This window comes from Aphelocoma coerulescens, chromosome 20, assembly GCF_041296385.1.
Source record: "Aphelocoma coerulescens isolate FSJ_1873_10779 chromosome 20, UR_Acoe_1.0, whole genome shotgun sequence".
NCBI classification, from domain to species: domain Eukaryota; kingdom Metazoa; phylum Chordata; class Aves; order Passeriformes; family Corvidae; genus Aphelocoma; species Aphelocoma coerulescens.
This window is the reverse complement of record NC_091033.1, coordinates 12,105,782-12,130,789: the sequence shown is the minus strand read 5'-3', so window position 1 is coordinate 12,130,789 and position 25,008 is coordinate 12,105,782. Positions and strand designations below refer to the sequence as shown.

Here is a 25,008-nt window from a genome sequence, read left to right as displayed (position 1 = left end):
CACACAGTGCAACACAAAGTCTGTGCCAGTGCAATGGGAGAAGGAACTAAGGACCCCTGGGAGAAGCAGTGTCAACATTTTAATGTTTGTCTTACTTGAGTATCAGCTGAAGACTTAGAATGACCCCATCACTTGATCCAAAGATGTGTTTTTTCCTCTTTATTGAAATTTTTTAACTTGCTGGCTTTTCACAGAAATATGTAACATCATAACTAGCCTTTTAACATAAATATATTTATCATTTTATTATTAATAATACAGCATTAATTCTTAACAACAATATAATGATAGTCCAGCTGCAATATACAAAAAGTATAAACAGAAAGGAGAGCAAAGTTTCTTCAGCAGAAGAAGCATTTTCAATTTGAGCAGAGCAGATGAGCTACTGTTAACTACAAGCTAAACTTGGCTAATTACCCATGCACACAACACTCCTGTTCAGCAGTGACACATGCTTCCACTGGTAATAAGTATTACATAAAACACATTAAAATTATGTTGGAAAACATAATAAAATGAAAAATATTGTAAGGGTAACTCAGAGCAGCTTTTAAACGTCAAACCATGGCCCTGAGCTGTGTCACTGCTGCACCTGAACCCCGGGGTAGCTCCGGGTGGCTCCGTCCTTCCTGTGCTCTCCACTCCTTCCTCAGCCAGCCCGGCCTCTGCTCTGCTCCTGGGAGAGACACAACTCGTGACAATTCCAGAGCCACTGACCCCTGGCACTGAGCACTGCCTGCCTGCTGCTGGGGGAGGCTGTGGAGGTGTCTGGACACTCCCTGGGCCATGGATTGTGCTCGGTTCCTGCTGCAATTTGGGATCACACCTCAGAGAGCTCAGGAAGGCTGTTCTTGGGCAGCTTCTTCCCAACAGGAAAGAGAAACAGGCCTGCAGTGCACAGTTCCTATCACTAACTAAAAACAAGGCTGTTGTATTATCTTTCCAACATGGCCTCACTGTAAGAAAGGAACTTGGGCCTTGCAGTGCACTTTAAAAACCTTGTAAGTTATAAGAAAAGTCCTGTTTCATTCAGATAAAATTCAATCAGACCGGTGCAAAGAAAAGTTTAACATCTCACGGAGTCCATCTAGTGGAGATTACAGTGAGCACAGGCTCAAAAAACCCTCAAACCACACAAAAACCAGAGGCTCAGAAAACATCCCTACACTTACGTAAATGGGATGAGTGGACTGAATTATTTACTGGAAATTGCAGTATAATCATTTCCAGAGACAACACAGCCTTGTGGTTTTCAAATTCTTACCCAAAATATTTGAACAGCAGCTTTATCTGACTTCTTACTGATTTAAAGGAAAATAGCAATGACATTGTGTAAAAAACCCAACAGACATTATCTGTTTTTCTTGACTTGTTTAATACAACTATTTGCAACACAGTTGCAAACACAGCGTTCAAACAGCTCAAACACAAGTGTTGAGAGTGTTCTCTCTTAGAAAATCCTACTGAAATCCAACAAAGACAAACAGCACTGAGACCAAACCAGGTGGTTTGGTCCCTAAATAATTCCTGACTGTATTCTGGATCACACCCAAAACGTAGATTCAAAGTGCAATTCAAAGTGATTTCTCTGAAAGTCAGTTAAGTAACCTATAAAAATTGCTACAGACTTATTTAAAAGTAGCATGTGCTAAAAAGAAAATAACAAATTACATTTTAGGAGACTCAGTAAAATAATTCCAAATCTCACAGGTGAGTGGAAAAGTCTTATCCACACAGATTTTTGTATTATTAAGGAAAATAAACTTTCATTACAGTAGTTTCCTTAAGTGCAACCAAAAAAAAAGGAAAAAAAAGAAAAAGCTGTCAAATTTTCCATTACAAAAGTGTTTATATTCACCTCGAATTTCAGGAAGGAATCTGAAAAATCACTTCAGAATTCTGCCTTTGATTGAAACAAGGTCTGCAATCCTCTGCGAACATTACACAGCTCCTCTTCTTGCTGTCCAAAAAAATTACCTTTATCACTTTTATCACTGCTTATCACATCAATCACACTACATTTATCACATGCTTTTGAAAAAAGGCAGATTTTATTTAATGTACCTGGTGCACTGTACATGCTGCTTTTAACATATCAAATGTGATTCTTTTCAACATTAAGACTCAGAACTGAGTCCATTCACATAAATTAAAAACCAGAAATTAAAATTTTAGTAATTTAGTGTTCAAACAGCAAAAACTAAATAAAAATGAGGACAAGATAACCTTATTTACCATTTCTTTTAGAAATTTGTCTTGGAGTCCTTTTATGTCTTCTTTCATCAGATGCATCTACAAAAAGACACTGAATGCATCTCCTCTGCTCACAACTGCCAACACATTTTCAAGCAAACAATTGCATCCCTAAATGTGTCATAACCAAGAAATACAGATGCACATGCAGCCACCTGCCTGTGGAAAGGGATGTGTGTTTTAAATTTGTTCTTTCTTGCACGAGTAACACCAATAAACAAAGCCATGGAACCCAGAATTAGTCCTGGTAACTGCACACACCTTGGAATGGGTGAAATCTAGGCATAAACACTGAATATTTTTAAATTAAGAACATTAAATAAATATTAAAAACTACAAAAATACTTATGTATCATTAATATAATGCTGAGGACAAAATCTTCAGAAAAAAAGTCTGTACTTACATCTATGGATACAATTGAGGAATTATTAAAATGAGCAAAGCAGAAGTTCACCATACCTCTGAAGTAAAAATATTTTCTTCATAGTCAACAGAATGGTAGATACTCTTTTCAAATGAAGCTTTAAGAATCTGAATTCTAAAGAAATACAGGCAGTTCAAACAGCTTTGCTACATATGAACGTCCTACACAGAGCACAAATACAGCTGCCCATTGTTGGCAGTCTATTTGCATTTAAAGCACAGATAAATATCCCCATCATTGTTACTGCTGGAACAGTCCCTCAGGTACGTGGAGAAATTTAGCTGGAGAATAATTACATGAACATTTTAATCTCATTTTCTCATCTCATCAACTGTCTCCCTTTATGGAAGAGAGAGAAGAGCAGTTGTGCTGACTTCTCCCTCAACCGAACAGAACACAAATCTCACCCCAGGATTGGTGAACCCTACTGACCTCTGCTGCTCATTTTTCATGTACGCACTAAAAGTGTGGGAATGCTTTTTCCAAAAGGCCTGGAAAGAAAAATATTAATAGATGCTAATCATTAGAAACTGATTTTCCAAACTAAAAGTAATTAATATCTAATATGAACAAAATGACCACAAGAACAGACTAAACACAGAAGGGGCACGAGTTACACAACAGAAGCTGGAAGAAACCAGCCCAATAAAGTACTTGTAGGAGTTTATTGTAGGAGGAAAAACATACAGGAATTCATATAGTGGATACATGTAGGAAAACATAGAGTGGCCTGAGAATTGTAAGAGCATCCTAACTCCTCAAATGCATTATTTGAAATTTGACCCAACTAGAAGCAAAAAGGGCTTTGAAAATCAAAATTAATGATCTTAAGTTAAAGATGAAGTGAATAATCTACAGAATCCACAAGAATTCCCTTTTATTCATGATCAAACAACTAAAATACAAACCAAGAATTCTTTTTCCATGATTTTCAGGGATTGAGAATCCTTTTCAAATTTCTCAAGTTCTTCAGTGAGAGTAAAATGAAATTTGTCCAGCTGCCTGATCCTACCAAAACAAACCCAGTTACTTGTAGAAGGTATTCACTGCATTTTAAGGATGTTTTAACAGCAATCTTCCATTACTGACCTGCATTCATGGAGTTGGTAACTCATTGTTGCCAAATGCTGATGGGCAGCTCTCAGTGTTTGCTTATTAAAATTATCCATTTTCCGGGAGCGGTTCTGTGGGGATGTTTTAACATGAAATTCAGATTATTTCCACTTTAGGAAAAAAACCTTGTAGTATGTTCAGTACTGTAACTGCTTAATATCACAGCAAACCCCCTTTTAAAAAATGTAATTGTGTGGTGCAAGCCAAGCTGTCACCTGTGTGCTCATGTACCCCCCAAGTGATACTGTACATGAAGGGTCTTGCCTCAATTTTCTTGGTAAATTCTTTCTGGAGCTGCTGACAAATGCTGATGGCTGAGCAACCATGCTCCCAGAATTCCCCATCCAAACCAGACAGGTCATTTACAGATTGAGTGGAGACACTTTCAGACACTGAAGAGAACCAAAACATAATGTCAAATGCAGTGTTTTAAAGTCCCCTATGTGAAGTTAGCACAGGGCCTAGGACAGCTTTTGTTATATATAAATTAATGTCACCCATTAGATGGCTGAAACCAGTTTCTATTTTCATATCAATTTTCTGACTTTTTATATGGATCCAGTCTCCAAACATATAGAATATTTTATTTCTTTGCTTTAATGTGTAAAATGCCTTTTTTTTGGATATTATATTTTCTTGTAAAAACTTGAATTTGTCACATTATTTTAAAATTTTGCACTGTCAGTCCATGACCAACCTCTGTAAGTAGCAGCATCATCTGTTTTAAATAATTTTTTTGGCTTTAAACTTATTCTTCTCCTTCCTTTCTTTTCCTCTTTGCTTGTTTCTGCCTCATCAGAGTTGCTTTCTGTGTCACTGTGGTAAGTTCTTTTGAGGTATGTCTGTGCACTCGGTCCTTCATAAACATGGAAACAGTGCTGCATTTTAGCATTATTTAGAACAATCAGATGGAAGGATAAAGAAGATTTTATTGACCCATTGGATGCAAACTCTAGGAAGATGTGTCTTGGCTTTAAAACATGAGAATTATATAAGAATTAATAACCATTACATTTATAGAGGGGACATTCAGCTGAACTCTGACTCATGAGCAAATCTGGGATTTTTCCTCATAAAACCATTATCCCCATTTTTTCCCCAGTATCAGTGGGAATGCCTCTTTCTTTGGAAAACTAACTCTTCACTACATCGGTATTTTGGAGTCTAATTTTCAGGGTTTTTTTTAAGGATAATTAAAACAGCAGAGAAAATGAGAAAAAGAGTAAAAAATGGAATAATACTGAAACTATATAACAAGATTAAAAAACTTTGGCCATATTATTATGCTAAATAAAACATTTTTCTTAACCTTTATGGAGACACATAGGAAGTCTTTTGTGTTAAATTAAATGTCTGTACCTGACTCATCCATGGGGACATAAGGTTCTTTAATCCAAGACCGTACTCTACTCCTGCTAGAAGCAGACAATGGAGATGGTGGTACACAATCCTAAAAGAAAAGTCACTGGTTTATTTACTAGCTTCAAAATTAAATTGCTTTTAGAAGTCTCCATCAGAAACTAACATTTATGTTGAGATAATAATTTATTTTTTATGGGAGGTCACTAAGAAAATATTTACTCCCTGTTGTTTTTTTAAAATACGAATTGTAACTGATCTTGTTGGGATATAATTCCTTCATTGTATCCATATGATAAATAATTATCTAATTTATCTCCAATATTTAAAAAATAACTATATTAGCAGGTCCCAAGAAGATCTGTGTTTAATATGGAGATGCATTTCCCTTAAACCTCAGCACCTGGAAAGCAGATAAAACAGATGCCAAGCTGGAGCTCTCTTCTGAGAGCAAGAAATATACTAACTCACCTCTTTACTTTTAATGAGAGGCTTGGTGGGATCCTGGAGTTTGTCTTTAGCAGAAAGTGTGTCTGAAAAGCAAGACTGGAGACTGGAATCTTCATTGTCATTCCCTGTTTCCAGCACAGCTCTCTTTGCATGTTTTCCACTGTCAGTTTTATACGTTGTTAAGCTGAGCTACACATTAAGAAAAAAATCGTAATTGAAAGGAGATGTCCCTTAAACATCACCACCTGTAAAGTGATAAAACAGACAAAGAGCTGCAGGTCTCTTCTGAAGAGCAAAGCATTTAGGAACATACCTCTTCCTTATTTTGGGGGATAGGTTTAGTGATATCCTGAAGCTTTCCTTTAACAGAAAACGTGTCCGAAAAGCAACGTTGGAAACCCGAATCTTCATTATTGTTACAGGTTTCTGATGCAGCTCCCTTGGAATTTTTGCCACTGACAGTTTTATATGTGGTTAAGCTGAGCTGTACATGAACAAAAACCCCCAAACATTATTGAGAGAAGAAGCACAGAACAGTTGGCAGCTGAATGGAACAATTTCAGTTAAAACAGCTCTAGAGAAATGTTAATGCTCTTACCAAAGATGCTTCAGTTAAAACCGGTGAGAAGCTTTTCCTTCCCAATGTCCCCTTTGTAACTGCTGTCTCAGGGGACTGACTTACACCCAGACTTTGCATACTCTTATTTTGTGGACAGAAATCACTGGGAGAGATTTCTTTCTCAGAGTTTAGGACTTCCCTGTCTTCTAGTCTTGACTCCTGAAGACCAAGTGACCTTTCACTGGAACTGTGCTCTGGAGTAACATCTCCTGACACTCTGTCAGCACCTAGGAAACAATTCCTGCACTGTCAGCGCCAGCAACGGGAGTTACACAAGGGAAGCCAAAGCCCCACACTGCTCCCTGCTCCAGCCTTAGGAATTTCCAAGTCTCAGATGGGTGGAATTTGGCACAGGCCTTGCCACAGTTCCCCTTTCTTCCTCTGAGTTTCAGCCATACCAGATTTGTTCTAACACTGACACAATGTGTTTCTGTATTACACTGATGTCAAATAACTGCACCAACCCATAGAAATGTTAGTGACATACTAATACAATTCCTTAAATTATGTGGAGCACCTGGAATTATGGGATATCTCTTGTTTTAGGACCATGTAATAAATGTAAAATCTACCCTCAATTAACCTCCACTTCTTGATTCAGTACTGCTAGAAATTAGAAGACAAAATACCTACATCTCATTGTCTCAAGCGAGGCAGGGCTCTCAGCTGAAGGTATTTCCACTTCCTTCTGTTCTGCAGAATTCCTGGATTTGACCAGTGCTTTCTGCACATAGCTATCCACTCTCTTTGGCTCCACAGGTACAATCTGCAGTACCTTTGGCTGCCTGTAATCCCTGTTTGCCCCATTCATATGTTTCTATTAAAGTACAAAACGTTATATATAAACATCTTTGTAACCACAGTGTACATAAAAGCTGATAAAGAGAGATATAGATATATTATCTATATGTACCATTGATCAAGCTGAAGGACCATCATCAGAAGTACTTAAATCCATAAGCAGATCAGGTTTTCCAACATCAATAACCACTGAATTTAACTCAACACATAAATTTCTATTCTTATGAAATACTTAATTATTGGAGGCAATTACTGATGCTTCAGGACTTAATGAATGAAGGTTATAAACCTTTCCATATATATTGACATGTTATACTAAAACAATGAAAATGTTCCAGCAACCAGTGTTCATTTACTAAAAATCCTATTTGGATATTCGGCAGATGTACTGACACAGCATTCCAAGCATCACATCAACTCAACAAGATTTGGCTCACTAAACCCTCCCATTTAAAGATACTTTCAAAATATTGTCACATTTGAAAAATACAGCTCACAGTAGTCCTTTGCAGCAGAGTAATACTCAGAAATAGAAACTAAGAAGATCACTTAGGACTGATTTTCTCAGCAGCTCAATACCCATCATTAAAAAAAGAGCAATATTAAAAATAATAAAATTAACTTCAATATACTCATGTTGGGCCCTTAAAATTCAGAAGTAACAAGTACAAAGCAGAGCAGAGTTTACTTTGAAAGACACGGCAGGAATGGATTTCTAATAATCAAGTGCAACCACACACCTGTATTTTGGATTTCTCATCCTTAGAGGTGCACGTTGGAATCTTTTCTTCACTCTCAGACTCAGAACTGGAAGGCTCTTTGTAATTTTTTGTTGCTGCTGCTCTTCGAGGGAGTTTTTTTCTGGTGGATTTTACTATCATTTCATCCGTTTTTGAATTCTGGGGTTTACATTTGTTTGTCTTTGGAAGAATAAAACCATCTTCAATTTACAAGAATGATTAATACAAATATAAGATAAAATAGCAGGTAACTTGGTTTAATTACCTGAAATGCATTATCTCAGAACAGCTAAAAAGGTTTAACTTTACCAAAGCTCAGCAAGTCCAACCATCATTCTACTAAAAACAGCATCGATGTACAAAAATCGCTCTAACTCACTTATGCCTAAAAAACCAGCTAAATACTACAAGAATATAGTACTTGCAAAGAATAAACTGTATTTAACAAATGATCTGGGATAAATATCCCATATTTATGAAAAATTATTTTAAAACAGTTTCTGGGGGAACTAAGAGATTTTGAATCTGTATTAAAAATCTAGTTGAAAATTTACATTTACCTTTTTCTTATTTGTATTTTTGCTTTTAGGTTTATCCACGTGGCAAGGAGGTTCCGAGAATTTATCTGCTGTTACAATTCAAGAAGGTTGAAAAAATCAGGAAATATTCAAATGTTTGGCATTACTTTTAGCTGTAAAATAACAGAATCGCTTTCATGCCCACAAATTGATTGATTCAGTAACTGATTTCAGCCCATTCTTTTAAAAAGACATTTTTTTAATTGACAACAACTGCTACCTGTCCCATCCTCCAACAGTTTTTCACATTAAAGTACAGAATTTCTGTAAATTGATCTTTATAAATGATTAGAACTAATTTGAAAATTCTTTATGCTTGGAAACAAGACAACAAAAATATATGGTACCTGCAACACAGCACATGCCATGCTGTGCACTTAATATCTAAGGACAAACTTACTGCAGTATTCTTCAGAAATATGAAAAAGGTTTCTTACTTTTGTCTGTGCTTATCGGTTTCCCTGATTTTTTATTTCTACTGTAATCAATTATCTGGGCTTTAGGTTTTCTCTTGGATTCCTGCAGCCAACTGATCTCTGTCTTGCTGTCATCCCCTCCGTTTTCTGTGTCTGAGTCACTAAAGAGATGCTTCTTGTCTCGATTGTTCCTAGTCTACAAAACCCAAAAAAGTTCTTAAGTTATTGATTTGTTTTTACACGTAGTCTGCTTACATAATTGATATTTAAAGGCAGGAAGACAAGTTATCCTGATCCATAAAAATCTGACCCTTACCTTTTTTCCTCCTTTCACTTCCACGCTGGATTTACTGGTGGTTGTGTTCCTTAATTAGAGAAATAAAACCTTTACACCATACTTTTAAAAATAGTTGTTCTAAAACTTTCTACTATTCCTATGATATGTGGACTAAAGATTCAAACAGAGGTACCTACTTTTGTTTCCACATTATTTTGGAATTACCTGTTCACCTCAAACCCTAAAGGTTGTGCTTGTTTCCCAGTTATCAGTAAGAGCACACAGTAACAACACAGCCCTTTCCAGGAGGGTCATTAACCAAAAACCATCCCCCTCTATTCAGGAGTTTCTCTCCCTGGAGTATTCCATGAGGAGAACTGTTTCCTTCATGGAACACATTCCTTTATAACACCTTCCCAAAGGACAATCATGGAACAGCCTAGGACAACACAGCGGTGTTCATTGCTTAAAAAAACCAACACAGCCAAGATATTCTTGTCATGCAACATTCCCTGGAAATTTGTAACTGCCTGCTGGAAAGTGCAGGCTGTACTTGGATAATCAGCTATCAAAACAGAACATCCTACCCTTTTTTGTTTGTCTCTGTATGAACACTCAGTTCAGTCACACGCAATTCTTGGAGCTAAAAATGCAAATAGAGAGGAAACAAATGGAGGTTTTCATTTATTGTAGAACCTGAACAAAATTAAATGGGCTACCAGAGAGTACCTGCTAAGGGTTTTATTCCTCAGTTATTACACTGAGCAACTAATGGTCATTAATTTCTATCTCAGAATTATTTATCAGCACTCACAGTTAAAACCAGCTGCAGCTGACTGAAGCTTTCAGTATCTCAAAGCAACACAAGAGTTCCCAACCACCTGCTTCCCACCTTCCCCAATTCACCAGGCTCCTCTGAGCCATAAGAAGCAAAACCATCTTTTATCATCATTAGATTTTCTTTTTGCTCAAACATCTGGAAAAAGATGTCCTTAAAATGGGGATTAGAAGGATGGCAGTAATGTTATCAGGATAATTTAAGATAATGATACTCCTAACACACTGTTTAATTCTTAATTCAGGAAAAACATCATCATAGCTTGAAATGGCCAAAATCTTAAGACAGAGTATATTAAATATCTTAGAATGCTGGAGGTATTTACATGGCAAACCTTTTCCCCCACTTAGTTCACTGATATAATTTGAATTCTCAGATCTTATTTATACTTTCAGTAGACAACATTTGACTGGTTTCCTTTCTATCTTATTCATAACATACAAAGTTGCAGTTATTTCTTACTCCAAGCTTTATTGTAGGCTCATCAAACCCACTGATGTTAAAGTTGTAGACATCATCCCTGTGAAACAGACACAGAGATCAATTTTGTGAGTGAAGTAATGAACATTTCACAGTCAGGTGTGGGTAATCAGAAATTGTGATTGAAAATGTTGTAACTACTTACAGAACATGACCAGCAGTTATATTAAGAAAAGAAGTGGTTTTTAGGGTCCTCTCCTGAACTTCTTCCTATCCATAAATGAAAAGTTAGCTCCTCTATCAAATTTGGACTGTGCATGCATAGACACCGTCATCTCAAAAAGCAAAATCTTCATCATGAAGATAATCAGGTTGATTAGCAACAGTTCAATATGGCAAAACATATATGCAGTCAAAGCATAATTAACATCTACAAATACTTAATATTCAATGGTATTTGTTAACTTTCCCTTTACACCTACTGACTACCACCATATATATACATATTAAAAACAATTCCAACAAAAGCACTGTTACCTTGGAGAGCCAGGATTTATTTAAACATGTCCTAAAAATAAAGATACATTTTGTCAAATGCTCATTAGAATATATGCATTAGAATAGTGCCTATATAAACACAAACTTTATCAAACTCAGCAAATTTATTCATGCATTTAAATACAACATCAATTAAAAGATGGATTAAAAGAGCCCAGCCCCTTTCATTTATCAGCATTCATTGGTACATCACAGACAGCCAGAGGCACACAAAGACTCATCACAACAGGAAGTCGTTCACATCATACCTGTTAAAGCCCAGGGAATCTCTTGCTTTGCTTTTCTCATCACTCTTGTCTTTGTATCGGTCACTGATTTTACTGATCAGTGATTTGGCTGCATCTGCCATTTCTTTGGACTTTGGTTTCTATAAAAACAGTTTAAAACTCAACATCAACATCCAACAGAAGAACTAAGCTGCACACAGAACTTCAGGTTCCTAACAACCCCCTAAACTTCATTAAATGTCTCCTACATGGATTAGTCATTTGAAAACCATTTTCCCTTGCATGACAGTAAACCCACCAAATCTGAAACACTGAAAATTTGACAATTCTCTTAATTGCAAGTGGAAAGGTAAGAAACTCTCACTGTCTTTGACTGTTTTGGATTTGAAGTCTCTTTTCTGAGGAGAACATCAGGGTCCTCTTGTGCAAGATGAGTATGCAAAGATGTGTCAGACACTCTGGCTGAAAGAAATGTTTTAAACCGTGGTTCAGTAGTAGTTTCAATATTTTTCCCCTCTGTATTTAATAGTTTCTGTTCCAAATGATCAACACTCTGACTGCCACTAAGGATGGTATCAACTTAATTGTCTTGGTTCTGTTTTTTTAATTTCTTTATCTGGAGAGGTACTTCAAAGAGCTGAATAAATGCTTTTTGTTTCACAGTTCTCCCAACCAACCAACAGTAATAAAGGGGGGAAAAAAAGCATCATTCCAAGTTAATTTCTCTGATCTATTTTTCAGAGTAACAGTTGACCAAGTGTTACCATCACCTGGATGGGATGCACATGGATTTGGCTTTTGCTCATCCCCAGTTGTTACATTCTTCTCAGGAACAGGGAATGTTCTTTTCTTCCATGTTTCAGTTTTATCAAAAGAAGTTGCCAAAAGACCAGGCAGCCTAACAAAGACAACACCATCTTACTGTCAGAACTTGAGTCTCAGTTACAATAAACATGCATCATAAAACAGGAAAATGATGATCTATCTTAGAGATATCAAAGCATTTTAAATTGCAACAAAATATTAGGTCTGGTAATGCCTGAAAATTCTCCCTTCAAAGTGAGTGACAAGAGTGACTTGGAATTCTTTTCCAGTACTTACAAAGGTTTGTTGCTTCTTCCAGCAGGCTGAGAATCAGGAACAATATCTAGCACTTCATCTAAATGAGACATTAATTTGGGGTCAATTATTATGACCAAAAAAATGGAAAAAATTAAAATAATTTTACAAGTAAGGACTATCAATGCTTGTAAAATTACTTGCCTAAAGTTTGCTTTTCTGTGGCCTCTTGTAAAATTTTTAAAACTTCTTCAGAACACATTTGCTACAGTGGAATGACACCCAAAAGGAAATATTAGTGCAGGACCATAAGCAGTACAACTTCATAAACTTGTGCTTTCCCTAACAAAACATGACATTCTTATTTCATGGAAGTGCTGTTCCAGTACCTTTTCATGTATTTTTGCCTCATTCATGGTATCTGACTTCCTGATCTGTTCTGTTTCACAGAATTCATTGTCTACTGTGCATCTCTGCCCACTCTAAAAAGCACAGTAAGTAACACTGCCAGTTACAGCCCATAAAAGCCAAAGAAATGCTCTAAACAAAACATTCTGTACATGAAAGCCTTTTTCAAAGCATGGCTGGATCAAAAAATGCTTCAGAGTCCCGTAGTCTGGGGCCTGACTTGAATCTGAGCAAGGCAGACATTCACAACCAGAAACAATATAAAAATATTATTTTGCAGTCATTGTTGAATTGGAAGAAAACACTCAAAAATATACTTAAACTGCAGGTCAGTGACACCTATTTAGTTTTTTTTTATAGTAGTGAATGCCTGATCAAAAATGCACTAACACTTTAAATGCTACAAGCTGAAGACATGAACATTTCATAACCACAGCTGAATGTATTCTGTGTTTTATGGCTATTTCACTAGTGCATAATCAATTAGAGATTATTGCATGCACCTTTCTCCTATTATACACAAAGGAAGAACTGAGGTTCCAGAAATAGGAAGTTAATTCTGGGGGCAGTACTGATGAGCAAATGCAAATTGCACCTAATTTTGTTAGAGTTCAGTCTGACTTCAAAACATGTTAAACCTGAAATTCAAAGGGCAAGAAAACATCATGCAATAAAGTAAAACATACTATTTTCTAAAAGTGACTTGCTGACTGTAAAACTCTAGCTCTCTGAAATATGAATTAGGAACAAATTAGAAATTAGTGTTCTTCTAAGAAAAAGACTTAGCTACAGAGGACATGCATACTCCAGGAGGTTCCTGATAGAAATTCTTTGTTCTGCTCTCATTTCCTGCATCATCATCAGACCTTTTAGTAGAGCTGGTCATTTCCAAAGGCAATTTAAATTTCCCTTTAAAAGGAGTGGCTGAAACAAAACAGAGATGTGTTAGAATTGCACCAGCTCTCCCATTACAATTACAACAAGAAGAGCTATTCCACAGCTATTCCATGAACTCCAACAAAAGCTGGTTATTTTTCATACCAGCCCCTTATGGACCTTTCACAATTCCATTGATTCCAACTATGTTACATTAAGAGCTCACAGACTGTGGATGTCTGGAGGCAAAAGCAAAGCTTGTTACAGGCTGGCTCTGGCAGAAAATAGTTGGTCGCTATTTAAAGACTTCACTGTAATATATTTTTACTGAGTTCTCAGCTTGCTCCAGCACCAGCAGCTGTGTGACAGCTGCAGGAAAAAGGCCAGGTGACCCTCAGCTGTTGGGAATGCAGTGCAGCCCCTGTCCCACACCATGTCTATGGAGCAAGCAGCCCTTAAGCATTTTGAGTTTAAAGCATCTGCTCAGGAGATTTTATAACCTCTCCTTTTCATTTCCAGCTCTGCCAAGGATCACAGTTCATACATGAGTTTCAAAGACCATTTTCAAAGTGCACTTTTGCCCTGAAAGCACTTGCAAACTTACATGTGCTAACAAAACCCAGTGGACTCCTTGTGGAAGCTCTTGTAGTTCCAGGAATAAGCACAGATGCTTCAGACACTTTCCTTTTATGAGATGGAGTTATCTTGAGGAACAGAAAAAATTTGACCGTAATACACTGATTTAAGGATGACAGAACAAGAATTCAGAAAATCTATTGCCAGGAGTCTCTTGACACTTTCCATTATTAGAGTGACAATTGCTGCTGCAGCAGACATCAAGGTAATGCGATTTTTATGCAGTTATACTTCAGTTATTTTTAAACTGAGATTTATGGCTTTTGCTTTCTAAATTAATTCAATGAAGTATGGGCAAATCCTGTCCCTTGCTCAGCAAGGGATTCCCTGGAGATTCTGCAAAGCTACAAACTAAGAAGAAATAGGTTTAGAAACTCCTGCAAGATACCCACTGCTGCACGATGAAGACACGGTGACTATTTCAGTTTTTACCCCCTTCCCCAGCAGTCTCTGAGGCCATACTTGACTCTTCCATACTGGGGCATCTGAGCATGTCTTCAAAAACTTCTCTTTAAAGAGAATTCTCAGAACACTGTGGTCTAAAGAGCATTAACAATTCCTTTTTACTTCTGTCACATTACTGTAGTTTCAAAATACTAACAAATTTTTTAGCAAAAGGATTGTTATAGTTTAGTGTCAAGTCATAAGAAAAACAATCAAACCCTGTAGTAACTATAGTCTAACTGTCAAATGAGAAGGGGTTAGAATATTAAATATTACAAATATTTAAACTGACAGGCATTTTCTTTCTACTCCTTTTTGATTTGACAATCCTACTTACCTTGGAGGAATCACCTCTGGGTTTTTCTTGACTGTTATTTTTACTCTGAGTCCTCAAACTTCCAGGAGGTTGCTGAGTTTTGTACTTACTGAGTTTCTCCTCCTCCTCCTCTCCAGATTTTTCTTTCAAACCTGGTGACAATTGACTTTCTGGTACCAGAACCTATAGAATTATTTTAATTTCTTTTAATTTGTATACATAATCAGGATTTTATAATGTCTTATTTTTATATTTATACTAATACACAGAGCAACTTCTTCACCCTAAGTAACACATCACCCACTAGAGATTCTGATAAAATTCAGAGGTTACAGACTTTTAGTTTAAAAAGCTTCCAACTTAATTACTAATTTTGGTACAAGAATGGGTTTTCAAGTAACAGTGAACATAAAAGAACTTCCCCTGTGCATATGTCTGTTTTGTTCTATGATTTGGGTATTAGTATTTCCCCAGAAAAACAATACATACATACTAGACACCACTTGCCTGGCTTTAGACTTATCTATACCTATTGATATTTTAAAGTCCTTGTTTTCACTGTGAACGATTATCAATTATGAATAATCAGACTAATTATACAAACCCAAGAAACCATCTCAGCACACTGAGGCAAAATACCTGGGATCCACTTTCATCAAAGACGATGTGAACAGTTGTTTTGGCTATTGATGAAGACTTCTTCTTGCTGAAATCCTGCAAAGGGATATGTCAAAATAGATATTTTGCTCTTTTTTTAAACAAGACACAAAATATTTAAGTGAGAGATCCTAAGTGTCTGAAATCAGATTACAGAGAAAAAGAGATTCTACAAATTCACAGCAGTTCTGTCCCTCATGAGTTCCTCAGTCAGTCAGACTTCAGGACAAAGAGCTTGTTACAAGCAGTAAGGAGTAAGGTAGGGCTTGCTAAAAGTGTTTTACTAAATGAGTAAATTCATGAGTGGTAATTGCATTGCAAAACAAGATAGCTCATGAATAATTTCTGAAAGTATTTGTAAGCAACCAGGTCGTGTTTCTGGAAAATTAAATATGCAATATTTGACATTAAGATATGGTGTTTTTTCACCAATCACCAATTTCAGGTGATTGAGTCCAGGACTGTCAAGCCCACCACTAACCCGTGTCCCCAGGTGCCACATCCACTGAGTTCTAAATAACCCCAGTGATGGGGACTCCACCACTGCTCTGGCAGCCTGTGCCAGGGCTTGACAACCTTTTCAGTGGAAAGATTTTCCTAAAATCCAACCGAAACCTCCCCTGGTGTAACTTGAGACCACTTCCTCTTGTCCTTACTAAGCACCTTTCCCAAAGCTTAACATAGTCTGCTGTTCTGTACCAGTAAATTAGAAACTCTTGGTATGGAGAGATACCAATAATCACAGCTGGAACATTTATATGGCAATGAGACATTGATTTTGAATCAATTAAAAACTATTCAAAAAGGTGTTTAAATCTTACCTTATATTTATGAAATCCGTAAATCTTTCTGGTCACATCTTTGATTTCCAAGATAGAATCAAAATATAAAAGAAATTTCCCTCCTTCAAGAGTGCCCACGTTCATTGGGCTTTTTAGATCTATTGTTAATAATTTCCTTGAATCTTTTTCTGGAAAAAAACAAAATTTGAAAAGCAACTTCATTTCAATTTAACAGCATCTCATTTCATATAATGTTTGTACGCACATGACAAATTCCTCAGTTCAGGTACTAAGATTAGTATCTTATTTAATTCACTCTAATCTACAATAATTTTATTAGTGAAACAATTTGAGATTTAATCTTCTAGAAATACTTATTCTGTATATTATTCCACAGAATTTTCTTTGAAGATTACTTACTATAGCTGCAAACAAATTAGGTATTTACTGTTCTAATTAGATCAAAAGAAATATTGTTACCTGTCACTGTCTTATGGCTTACTTTGTATTGAAATAACTCTAAGACAAGATTATGAAATTATTTTCATAAAATCACACCTGCGTGCCCAAAGTGCAGATGCGACAGCAGTGCAATTTTGTCCCTGATAAAAACAGTTCCTACAATACTTTAAGGGAGAATTCTGCTTTGCTAGATTAAGTCAGTACTTTTAGATTAATCAGTTTGACATTAGCTTGCAAACCCAAGTAAGAAAATAACAAAAAGTCCCATTTTTGAGTTCAAATACCTTCCAGGCTGTACATGTTTACATCATCTTCTCGTATAAGGACTGTTTCCCACTGAAGCTCCTTACATGAAAAACACATTTTGAAAGAAAGAAAAGCATTACATTACAATTAAATGAAATCCAGAGATCAAAGTCATTCAGTGAGGACAAATTTCCAACCTTTTAAACATCTGTTATACAGAGTGACAGGAATTTGTGCTTCATTATTGCTCACTGTGTACATGTTAAGCCATTTAAAAAAAACAGCATTAGAAAGTCATTACTGTGAAATTATTTGATCTAAATATCAGGAAATCTGGATTTTTTTTTTAGCTTCATCAACACTGGAATGCACACAATAAGTTCAACATGTTGAACATGGGGAAATAAAATCTGACACACTCCAAGGAATGTGTATCTGCTGCCTCAGAACAACCCAGCAGGAGACAAATCTCAGCTTACTGCATCCTCTGCTGCCACGTAGAAAGAAATACTTCTGCTGCCAACATTGAAATCAATCCAAAACGCTTCCAGGTTTTCATCCAGTGGTATCTGGAGCTAAAACAAAAAGAACAGGATAAAACAGTAAGAGTAGAGAGCACCGATTTCTACCAGCTAAGAAGCTCCATGTTGGTCTGAACCCGTGACAAACTTTCAGTCCATGCCTACTTGTATACTTTTGAAAAAACGTAATCTTCTTATTTTAGCTCTATTTTTTCTTAACTAGAAGGCAGAGTACCTTACCTCATATTTATCAAGAGCTGCTGTTAGACATGGATATGAAAAAACCCTGTAAGAAAAGGATATTTTTTCAAGTATTCTACAATGCTGTAAATAAATTTTGCAGATCTGAACACAGCAAATGGATTTTGTTTTCATACACTTTAGAGACTTAGAGATCCCAAAGTAAATTTCTCCCTCAAGGACGTAACATGAAATTTAATCGCAATGTAAAAAAAACCTCAAAACAAATCCCCCAAAAAACCCTTAGCATTAAAAAAATCACTTTTACCTTCTTTTGTCTCCAAGCATGCCATTCACCTGGTTAAGAAATTTTCTGCAATCCTATTAAAACATAGAACTTTCTTAAACAATTGTAAAATGGAAGTTTCCCTCCCTAGAAATATTCTTTGTGTGACTTACTGTCTCAAACTCCGAATCTTTAATTCCTTTAAATGCAGTGGCCACAAACTCCATGGGAAACCACTGGGAGGCCAGTTCTCCCCTTTGCTTCTCTGCCACCATTCTGCACAGAGCTTCTGTGATGGCCACTTGTGTGTCATAGTCTGCAGCACAACACAAGAGGAGGTTTAAATAACTACTGAGGTGAAAAATAATATGAGAAAACTGGTGTAAGCAGTGCTGAACATAGTCTAGATTCTATCAGATACAAATATGTAACCCATAAAGGATAATTAGAAAAAGAACTATGGGAATAACAATGACTAAACAACTTATTTTTCAAAATGAACACCAACCAAACTTGCACAGACTGTCAGAGCCACACCAGGTGTTTAAACAAGAGAAAGTTTTCAACTTTGAGCTCTCTGAGCTGGGAAATTGCTGGATACCAAAGTGATCCCTGAGGGAAATTACAGTACTACTACCCGTGGTCACAGCTCACAGCCTCAAAGACTGACTTCCTTGTCACTTTTCCTATTTTCAAACTTTTATTCTAGAGAAGAATTGAAAACTTTAATGTGTTTCCCCTATGCTGAACACACAAAAACATTTCAGCTTGCAGCTTGTTTTCCTGCAATATTTAAATTTTTCAGATAACTCGAATCACAACATTCTGCAGCTTCAAAATGCCTTCTCTAGTTTCTTAATGGGTCTGCATCTAATATTTAAGAAGCCCAATACTAAATTAAGTCCCATGCTCACCTCCAGCATCCAAAATTGTCCTCCCCATTTCACTCCTGCCAAACAAAGGAACATTTCATCAAAAAGTGACAGCAACACAAGGCCCAGAGTAAAGGTTTATTATAAACTTTCAATGTGTGAGACAAACCCCTGATCCCATGGGACTGTAAGACTTCCAAGGGGTAAATGCCTCTGGGAGCACTGCTGCGGGACCTGAATCACCTGACAGATACAATTTTCATTTTATTTGCTTTCTTGAATTGCTCTAAAATAATTTCCAGTGTGAACAACCCAACCTTCCAGTGACTGATTCACTGTGCTTTAAGCACATTCTTACAAATAGGAGTTTAATTATTTTATGACAACTGGGATGAAGAGATACCTGATCCAGACTGGGAAAGAGGAAAATTCAGGCTTCTAATGGAGAATAACCCATGAGAATACCTGTCCACAGAGAATTCAACAGCAAGTGCAGAAGTTGAGTTAAACAGGGATCAATCTGCACAACAGCTTAGTAAAAACTGCCTCCCAGCTCTGCAAATGATGGAATGATATAAAAATTATACTAAAGATCATTTACATGACAAGTAACATCTCCTTTGTAGAAAGTATCTTTTTCCTGGCATCTCGAGGGATCTTGTCAAGCAATAAATTCAGTTTTTTTATTACCTACGAAGAGTGGAAAAAAGGGAGCAAGATTAAATATAACTAAGTTTGTTAAAGTTTGAGTTATTCTTATTTTTGGCCCTTGTAATATATTTCATACCACTGAAGAAAGCAACAGGCTTAAGTAACTGCAAAACAAGAAGAGACGAGTTCTACATGAGTTCTAAATGGTATTTATCTTACTAAAGCAACCTCAATTTCAATGAATTACTTAGTTTTAATGTGAACAATAGTTGCTAAAAAATAGGTTAAATACAGAAACAAAATCTTTCAAAGCCAGAGTTCTGTCTGCAGGAGCTAAAGTGTACCTTGAATTAGCATTAAAAAGCCATTCCTTTGGGGATGTAGCCTTTACAGAAGCCTTTTTTATAACTTTCCCTTTCTTTAGAGGGGAAAAAACCCCTGACAACCTGAGGTTACTAAAATAAACAGGGGAAATTTGGGGTGTACTAGAAGGAACACAAATTTCCTGCAAGTGACTAAAGAGTAGAGCACATTGTTTCCTCTGCTTTTATACAGCTTTCTTACCAGAACTTTATTATCACTATTTTGTAACTTACTCTCAAAAAAAAAAAAAAAAAAAAAAAAAAAATCGTAGGTCACTAATCTGAAACAGCCCCAACACATAAATAAATCCAAACATTCCCAGAGAAACATTAAACAATCCTTCTGATCCTAGAGCACTACAATATTCTCTTTTTTGTAGCATCTGCACAGTTCACTAACTCTCTCCACAGAGTCTGTTAACACACTAACCAGAAAACTGCTGCTTAGAAAGAAGGATGTTTACCTCCTGCTGAACATAAATATTAATTCTTGCATCAGTGATGAGGGAACATGTTCTCAGAACAAAGTTTTCTAATATTTGCATTTTACCTAAAAAGCAGGAAAGAAATAAATCAAAGAGTTGCCAAGAGTGTATTGTTAGGGTGCCCCGTCACAAACATTTGGGAAAGGATTCCTTTTCATTCAGAAATAAAATACAGCATGTCTGTCTTTTTATATAGGATTAGTGATATATAAAACAGAATAGTTACTTCAATTTATAGTAACTATGTTTCTATTCCTGTGCATCACTGTGTAACTCCCTTGGGCAGGAGATTTTTAATTTTTAAACGTGATTGGTCAATCCTATAACTTAGTTGTCTGAGATACAATTCAGGAGGTGGAATTTTTCTCCCCAGCGCCAAGGAAATGAATCTTTCCTTTTGGTCATGACAGCAAACAGCCTGTAGGGACTTTCTCTAGTGCCACACTGAAAGGTAAGGGCAGGGGGACATTCCTGAGGATAAGGTCAATAAGGAAGGGTCACTGTGCTGTGCTGAGCTGTGACAGGACCTTAGAACCACCTTTTTAAAAAAATAATGCAGTTCATTTGCCATCTCTGAGACTTATTGTGCTTTTTTATTACTGACAACAGCAAGTCACAAGGAAACCTGTCCATAGAGAAACCTCAAACTAAAGCTGACATCACAGGAATGAGAAATGTGGTCCTTTCCACGTTCTGAGAGACATTTTAAACATCACTTCTGCTTTTTAAGCTCACCTTCAGGTCTGCTATCACACACAGCCTGCAATAAAAAACCCAAAACACATCATTTTGATAAAGAAAATATTACAGCATTAAAAGATCAGGCAACATATATCTGAAGGAAGTAATCAAAAAGCATTTAAGAATTTGAAGTTATTTTGTCCTTAACAAAGAATCTAAGAGATGATCTCTACTAAAATGTGTGTTTTCCCAAAATTATATTTCAGTTAAATTTACTGAAATTATTTCACCAATGACAAAAATTTTTATGAAGAGAAGAAAACTCACAGATCTAACTGGACTACAATACCAATAATGGATGTAATCAAAATTTGATCAAGATGAAAACTTTTTGTTCATTGAGCATTTACTGTTATTGGTTTTTTTTAATTTATTTCATGATGTCAGCCATGAAAAGAAATTAGTGTGAATATAGCAAACTGTTTATCCCAAATGATTTCTAATCTATTTCAGAAGTCATTGCAATGTTAACCTTAGGAAGCTATTAAATAGAAACACATTTTAAAGTCATTTTATTTCTAAATTGGTAACAATTGATAATTGTTACTTTGATAATTGTTACTGATTACTTTAATAAAATAAATTTTATTATCAATGTATTTTTACCAGCAACACAATGAAGAAATCTTCAGCCAGACTTGTAAGCATTTCATTCTTTTCATTTCCTCTGAGGACCAAAATTCCTTTTAACTTTTCAAACCAATGGACCATGTAAAGGGAAAACAAAGGTAAATCTATTTTAATAGCCTGGGAAAGGACAATGGTTTGTATTATACTTAAGTAAATCTATACAAACTCCACAATGATTCAAACAGCATCACTACTCTGCTGAGCAGATGTTGGCCTCAGACTGAAATTTTTCACTCAGGCTAAACAAAGTTAGGGGATTTTAGGGACTTTTTAACACAAAAACTGGAGATCTACTTTGACATCTGCCACCACAGACAGAACAGCTGAAAATTGATAATGGGTGAACGAAAGAATGTTGTTTCTAGGTGTGAATACAAGGATAAGGTTATCATCACCCTGGTTTTGTTGTTTATTATTAAAGCAGCAGAGAAGGCAATTGAGTAACTCTCATCTGACATTGCCATTAATTTTCTCCAGTGATATCTCTGGTGAAAGCAGTTAGGAAGTGGTGTCTGCTCAGTATTTGCTGAGTTACAAATGATTCATGTTTCTAACATGCAGGTTAAAATAACACCAAATAATCAGAACAGCACTAAAATCTGTTGAAAGAGCAGGTACAAAATTGCTGCTGTGGGAATTAACCAGAAAAAATTAAACAGCACCAGGAAATTCTAATTCCTGAGTCGATAGCAATATAGCAAACTCGTATGAAAATATATCATCTTGTTTTAATTGCTGGAAGCATATCTAAATTAATTATATATTGCATGATTTGCAAAACTCTCACGGGGATAGAGCAGCATCCCTTTATAAGGGGTCCCCTTGACAAAAAACATTTCTATATGAACAATATTTGTTGCAAAGTTATGGGAAATTCTTAATTCTGACCCAATCAAGAACCAAATCAAACACTGAGCTGCTCAGCCCTGAAGCACTTAAGCTCAGCTTATGCACTCCATTGATGTTCATCTATTTATTCAGAAGTTCACAGATGCTTTATGGTTATACTTATCCTTCCAACAAGACCGTGTTTTATCATTGCTGGGAGCCCATCTTCTCCTGCTATGCTGATTTTTTTCGCACATTTCTGAATAGCATTTAGTAAAGTAGAAATGCTTCTGACTTCTTGTCTGTCAAGTGCCTGAAATTGAAATTACAACATAAACTTTAGTGTGAAGTCCCACAAGAACCCATATTTAATTAACCAGATGACTTTTTTGTTCTCAAAAGCCACCTTAACTGCAGCTTGAAGGAGAGATTTCATGCTTAAATTTTATTTTGGGTTCTTAAATCAAGTGGTGGTATCAACCAAACCAAATGAAAAAATCTTTTTCAGCCTCTTCCAAAGATGGTATAGATGACTTTGATGCAATGATTACATTACCCAACAGAGAAGCTTGTCCAGTTTGTTGGCAAACTGTTTGCTGCATTTGTGAGAGACATTTTCACATTCATCTGTGGCCAGAAATTGTTCTAAGGATTGGAAATCCTTTTTTCTTGTAGCTTCATCAATTAACTTTTCAAACTGTCAGCAATAAACCAAAGCAACTGTATTACTGTGTGCTTAACACCGATATAACACATCTAATTAACAGAGATTCGATGCAAGTTTTACACAATCACCTGCTGCATTTGAAGCAAATATTCTGAATCACAAAATAATTAAATGTAAAACCTTAAGTACAGAGCACCTTATTTAATACATTAATCCTGCAAATACTCACACACTGAGAATTTAATTATTTGCCTTAACTAGCTTTTGTTTCCTCATTTTACAACTGAATTCCTACAGAAGTGATTGTTGTATCAACGCCCCTTACTTAGTATATTTAATGTTTACACTTCTAAGTTACCTTAGGCATTTTGCCCCTTTATTCTTTCTAAATCAATTATAACTGGATTTCAACATTTTCGTTTTAAGCATCACCTCAGTTGATTAATCTCTGCCAAATGTATATGATTTATTTTCATCACTAACAATTTCCAGTTCCTCTTGCTTTCCACCCAGCTACTTCGCACTAAGCTATGTCAAAGGAAAATTTCTTCCTACCACACTGCACTGCCACACTGAACACTTTACTTGCAATTGCATGCCAATTAAAACAATCAATCCTCATTCTGCTCCATCAGCACATACCTGCATCTCATTCCTGGCTGGCATTTTTGCAATTCACCAACTCAGCTGCATAAAAGGGAACAATCATCACTTTAAAGAGGTTTTACAAACACATTGGCAGTCAGTCAAAATACATTACAAACTCCAAAGTTTGTCAATAGTATAAATGCTATATAAAAGCTATTTAATGGGGATATAAGGAAACGTTCTTGCATTGATAAACAATTACTTAAAGCAAAAGAGAGGAAGGAACGATCAGTTTCATGGCTGGAGGCACAGACGGGCCTGGGAAGACCCTCAGGATTTCCCAGCAAGGAAAGAGCACAGACGGTCATCACCAGGTTATTTGGGACAGGTGAGTCAACAGCAAAACTCCATAAAGGCCTCGCCATAAAATGGTAAATTGAATCATTTAACACAAATATCACAAATGATATGGGAAAAAGACTTCTTGATGATATATACAGTGACGGCAAAGTGACTGTCACCAGCTAAAAGCAAGATCTGGGTGTCAGAGGCTTCTGAAAACAGTGTAATACTCAAGGGCAGGCAAAGTATTTGCATTGCTGAACATTTAAGAAAAACAATGAACCTGTTCATGCCTTGTATGAATTATTTTACACCAACCAAACCATCTACAGTCAACGACATGCAGCTTTGGTCTCCCCATCCCAGACATGATATAGACCAAGCAAACAGTGACTAAGATAAGGAACGACTTCTGTAGAATAGCAACTGGGAACACAGCCTAGCTATTCCTGTACTAAGTAATACAGAAGTAACAAATATAGGGTGACTTTAAATTACTTTTTCCAACACAAGAACGCAACGGCCTCCGCTGAGGCCTGTGCTGGCACCTCACAGCTCTCCTGTCTCCGGCACGGTCACACAGCCCTGAGGAGGAAACAGAACCCCCTTTTGGACACAGGAGAGCTCCACGCCCGGCCGGACCGTCCCGCGGGCCCCCCGGCAGCGAGCACCCCCCACGCTCAGCACCCGCCCTCAGCCGCGGGCCCTCAGCGCGGCCCGGCCCGGGCCCCGCCCGTCCCCGCCCGCGCGCTCACCGGCGCCAGCCAATCAGCGCCCGGCAGCTCGGCGCGCGGGCCAATGGCGCGGGGCGGGGCGGGGCGGGCGCTGCGGGCCCTCAGCGCGGCCGGCGGGAGCGCGGCGGGCGCGGCTTGCGCGCCGCGAATTGCTTTTGTGT

The 25,008-nt window shown here is 36.8% G+C and overlaps 1 protein-coding gene across 5 annotated transcripts; it reads right to left on the bottom strand.

Moving 5' to 3' along the window:
- Window positions 1–226: 226 nt before the first annotated feature.
- SYCP2 (synaptonemal complex protein 2) lies at window positions 227–24,776 on the bottom strand. 5 transcript variants are annotated; one of them, XM_069034436.1, is made up of 47 exons: window positions 24,612–24,776; window positions 23,826–23,870; window positions 23,073–23,213; window positions 22,701–22,829; window positions 21,665–21,769; window positions 21,053–21,077; window positions 20,297–20,382; window positions 19,421–19,509; window positions 18,862–18,896; window positions 18,121–18,263; window positions 17,990–18,042; window positions 17,722–17,767; window positions 17,440–17,535; window positions 16,999–17,059; window positions 16,292–16,440; window positions 15,453–15,527; window positions 14,835–14,996; window positions 14,022–14,121; window positions 13,347–13,465; window positions 12,523–12,615; window positions 12,338–12,398; window positions 12,176–12,233; window positions 11,845–11,972; window positions 11,439–11,536; window positions 11,096–11,214; window positions 10,827–10,857; window positions 10,495–10,559; window positions 10,332–10,389; window positions 9,619–9,674; window positions 9,071–9,119; window positions 8,776–8,950; window positions 8,321–8,388; window positions 7,761–7,940; window positions 6,853–7,036; window positions 6,199–6,446; window positions 5,914–6,084; window positions 5,622–5,789; window positions 5,151–5,241; window positions 4,489–4,647; window positions 4,056–4,183; window positions 3,768–3,862; window positions 3,587–3,686; window positions 3,111–3,169; window positions 2,714–2,792; window positions 2,236–2,292; window positions 1,859–1,960; window positions 227–676 (listed from the first exon to the last, which is right to left on the bottom strand). In XM_069034436.1, the coding sequence occupies exons 2-46, from the start codon at window positions 23,847–23,849 to the stop codon at window positions 1,892–1,894; spliced, it is 4,485 nt and encodes a 1,494-aa protein (XP_068890537.1). In that variant the 5' UTR covers window positions 23,850–23,870; window positions 24,612–24,776; the 3' UTR covers window positions 227–676; window positions 1,859–1,891. The 5 variants fall into 5 exon arrangements, with proteins under 5 accessions (XP_068890537.1, XP_068890532.1, XP_068890534.1 ...); XM_069034431.1 differs by lacking the exons at window positions 12,523–12,615; window positions 18,862–18,896; window positions 19,421–19,509; ... (5 more) ...; window positions 23,826–23,870; window positions 24,612–24,776 and having other exon boundaries at window positions 10,311–10,389; window positions 18,121–18,265; XM_069034433.1 differs by lacking the exons at window positions 12,523–12,615; window positions 18,862–18,896; window positions 19,421–19,509; ... (5 more) ...; window positions 23,826–23,870; window positions 24,612–24,776 and having other exon boundaries at window positions 8,321–8,385; window positions 10,311–10,389; window positions 18,121–18,265.
- Between the last annotated feature and the right edge of the window lie 232 nt (window positions 24,777–25,008).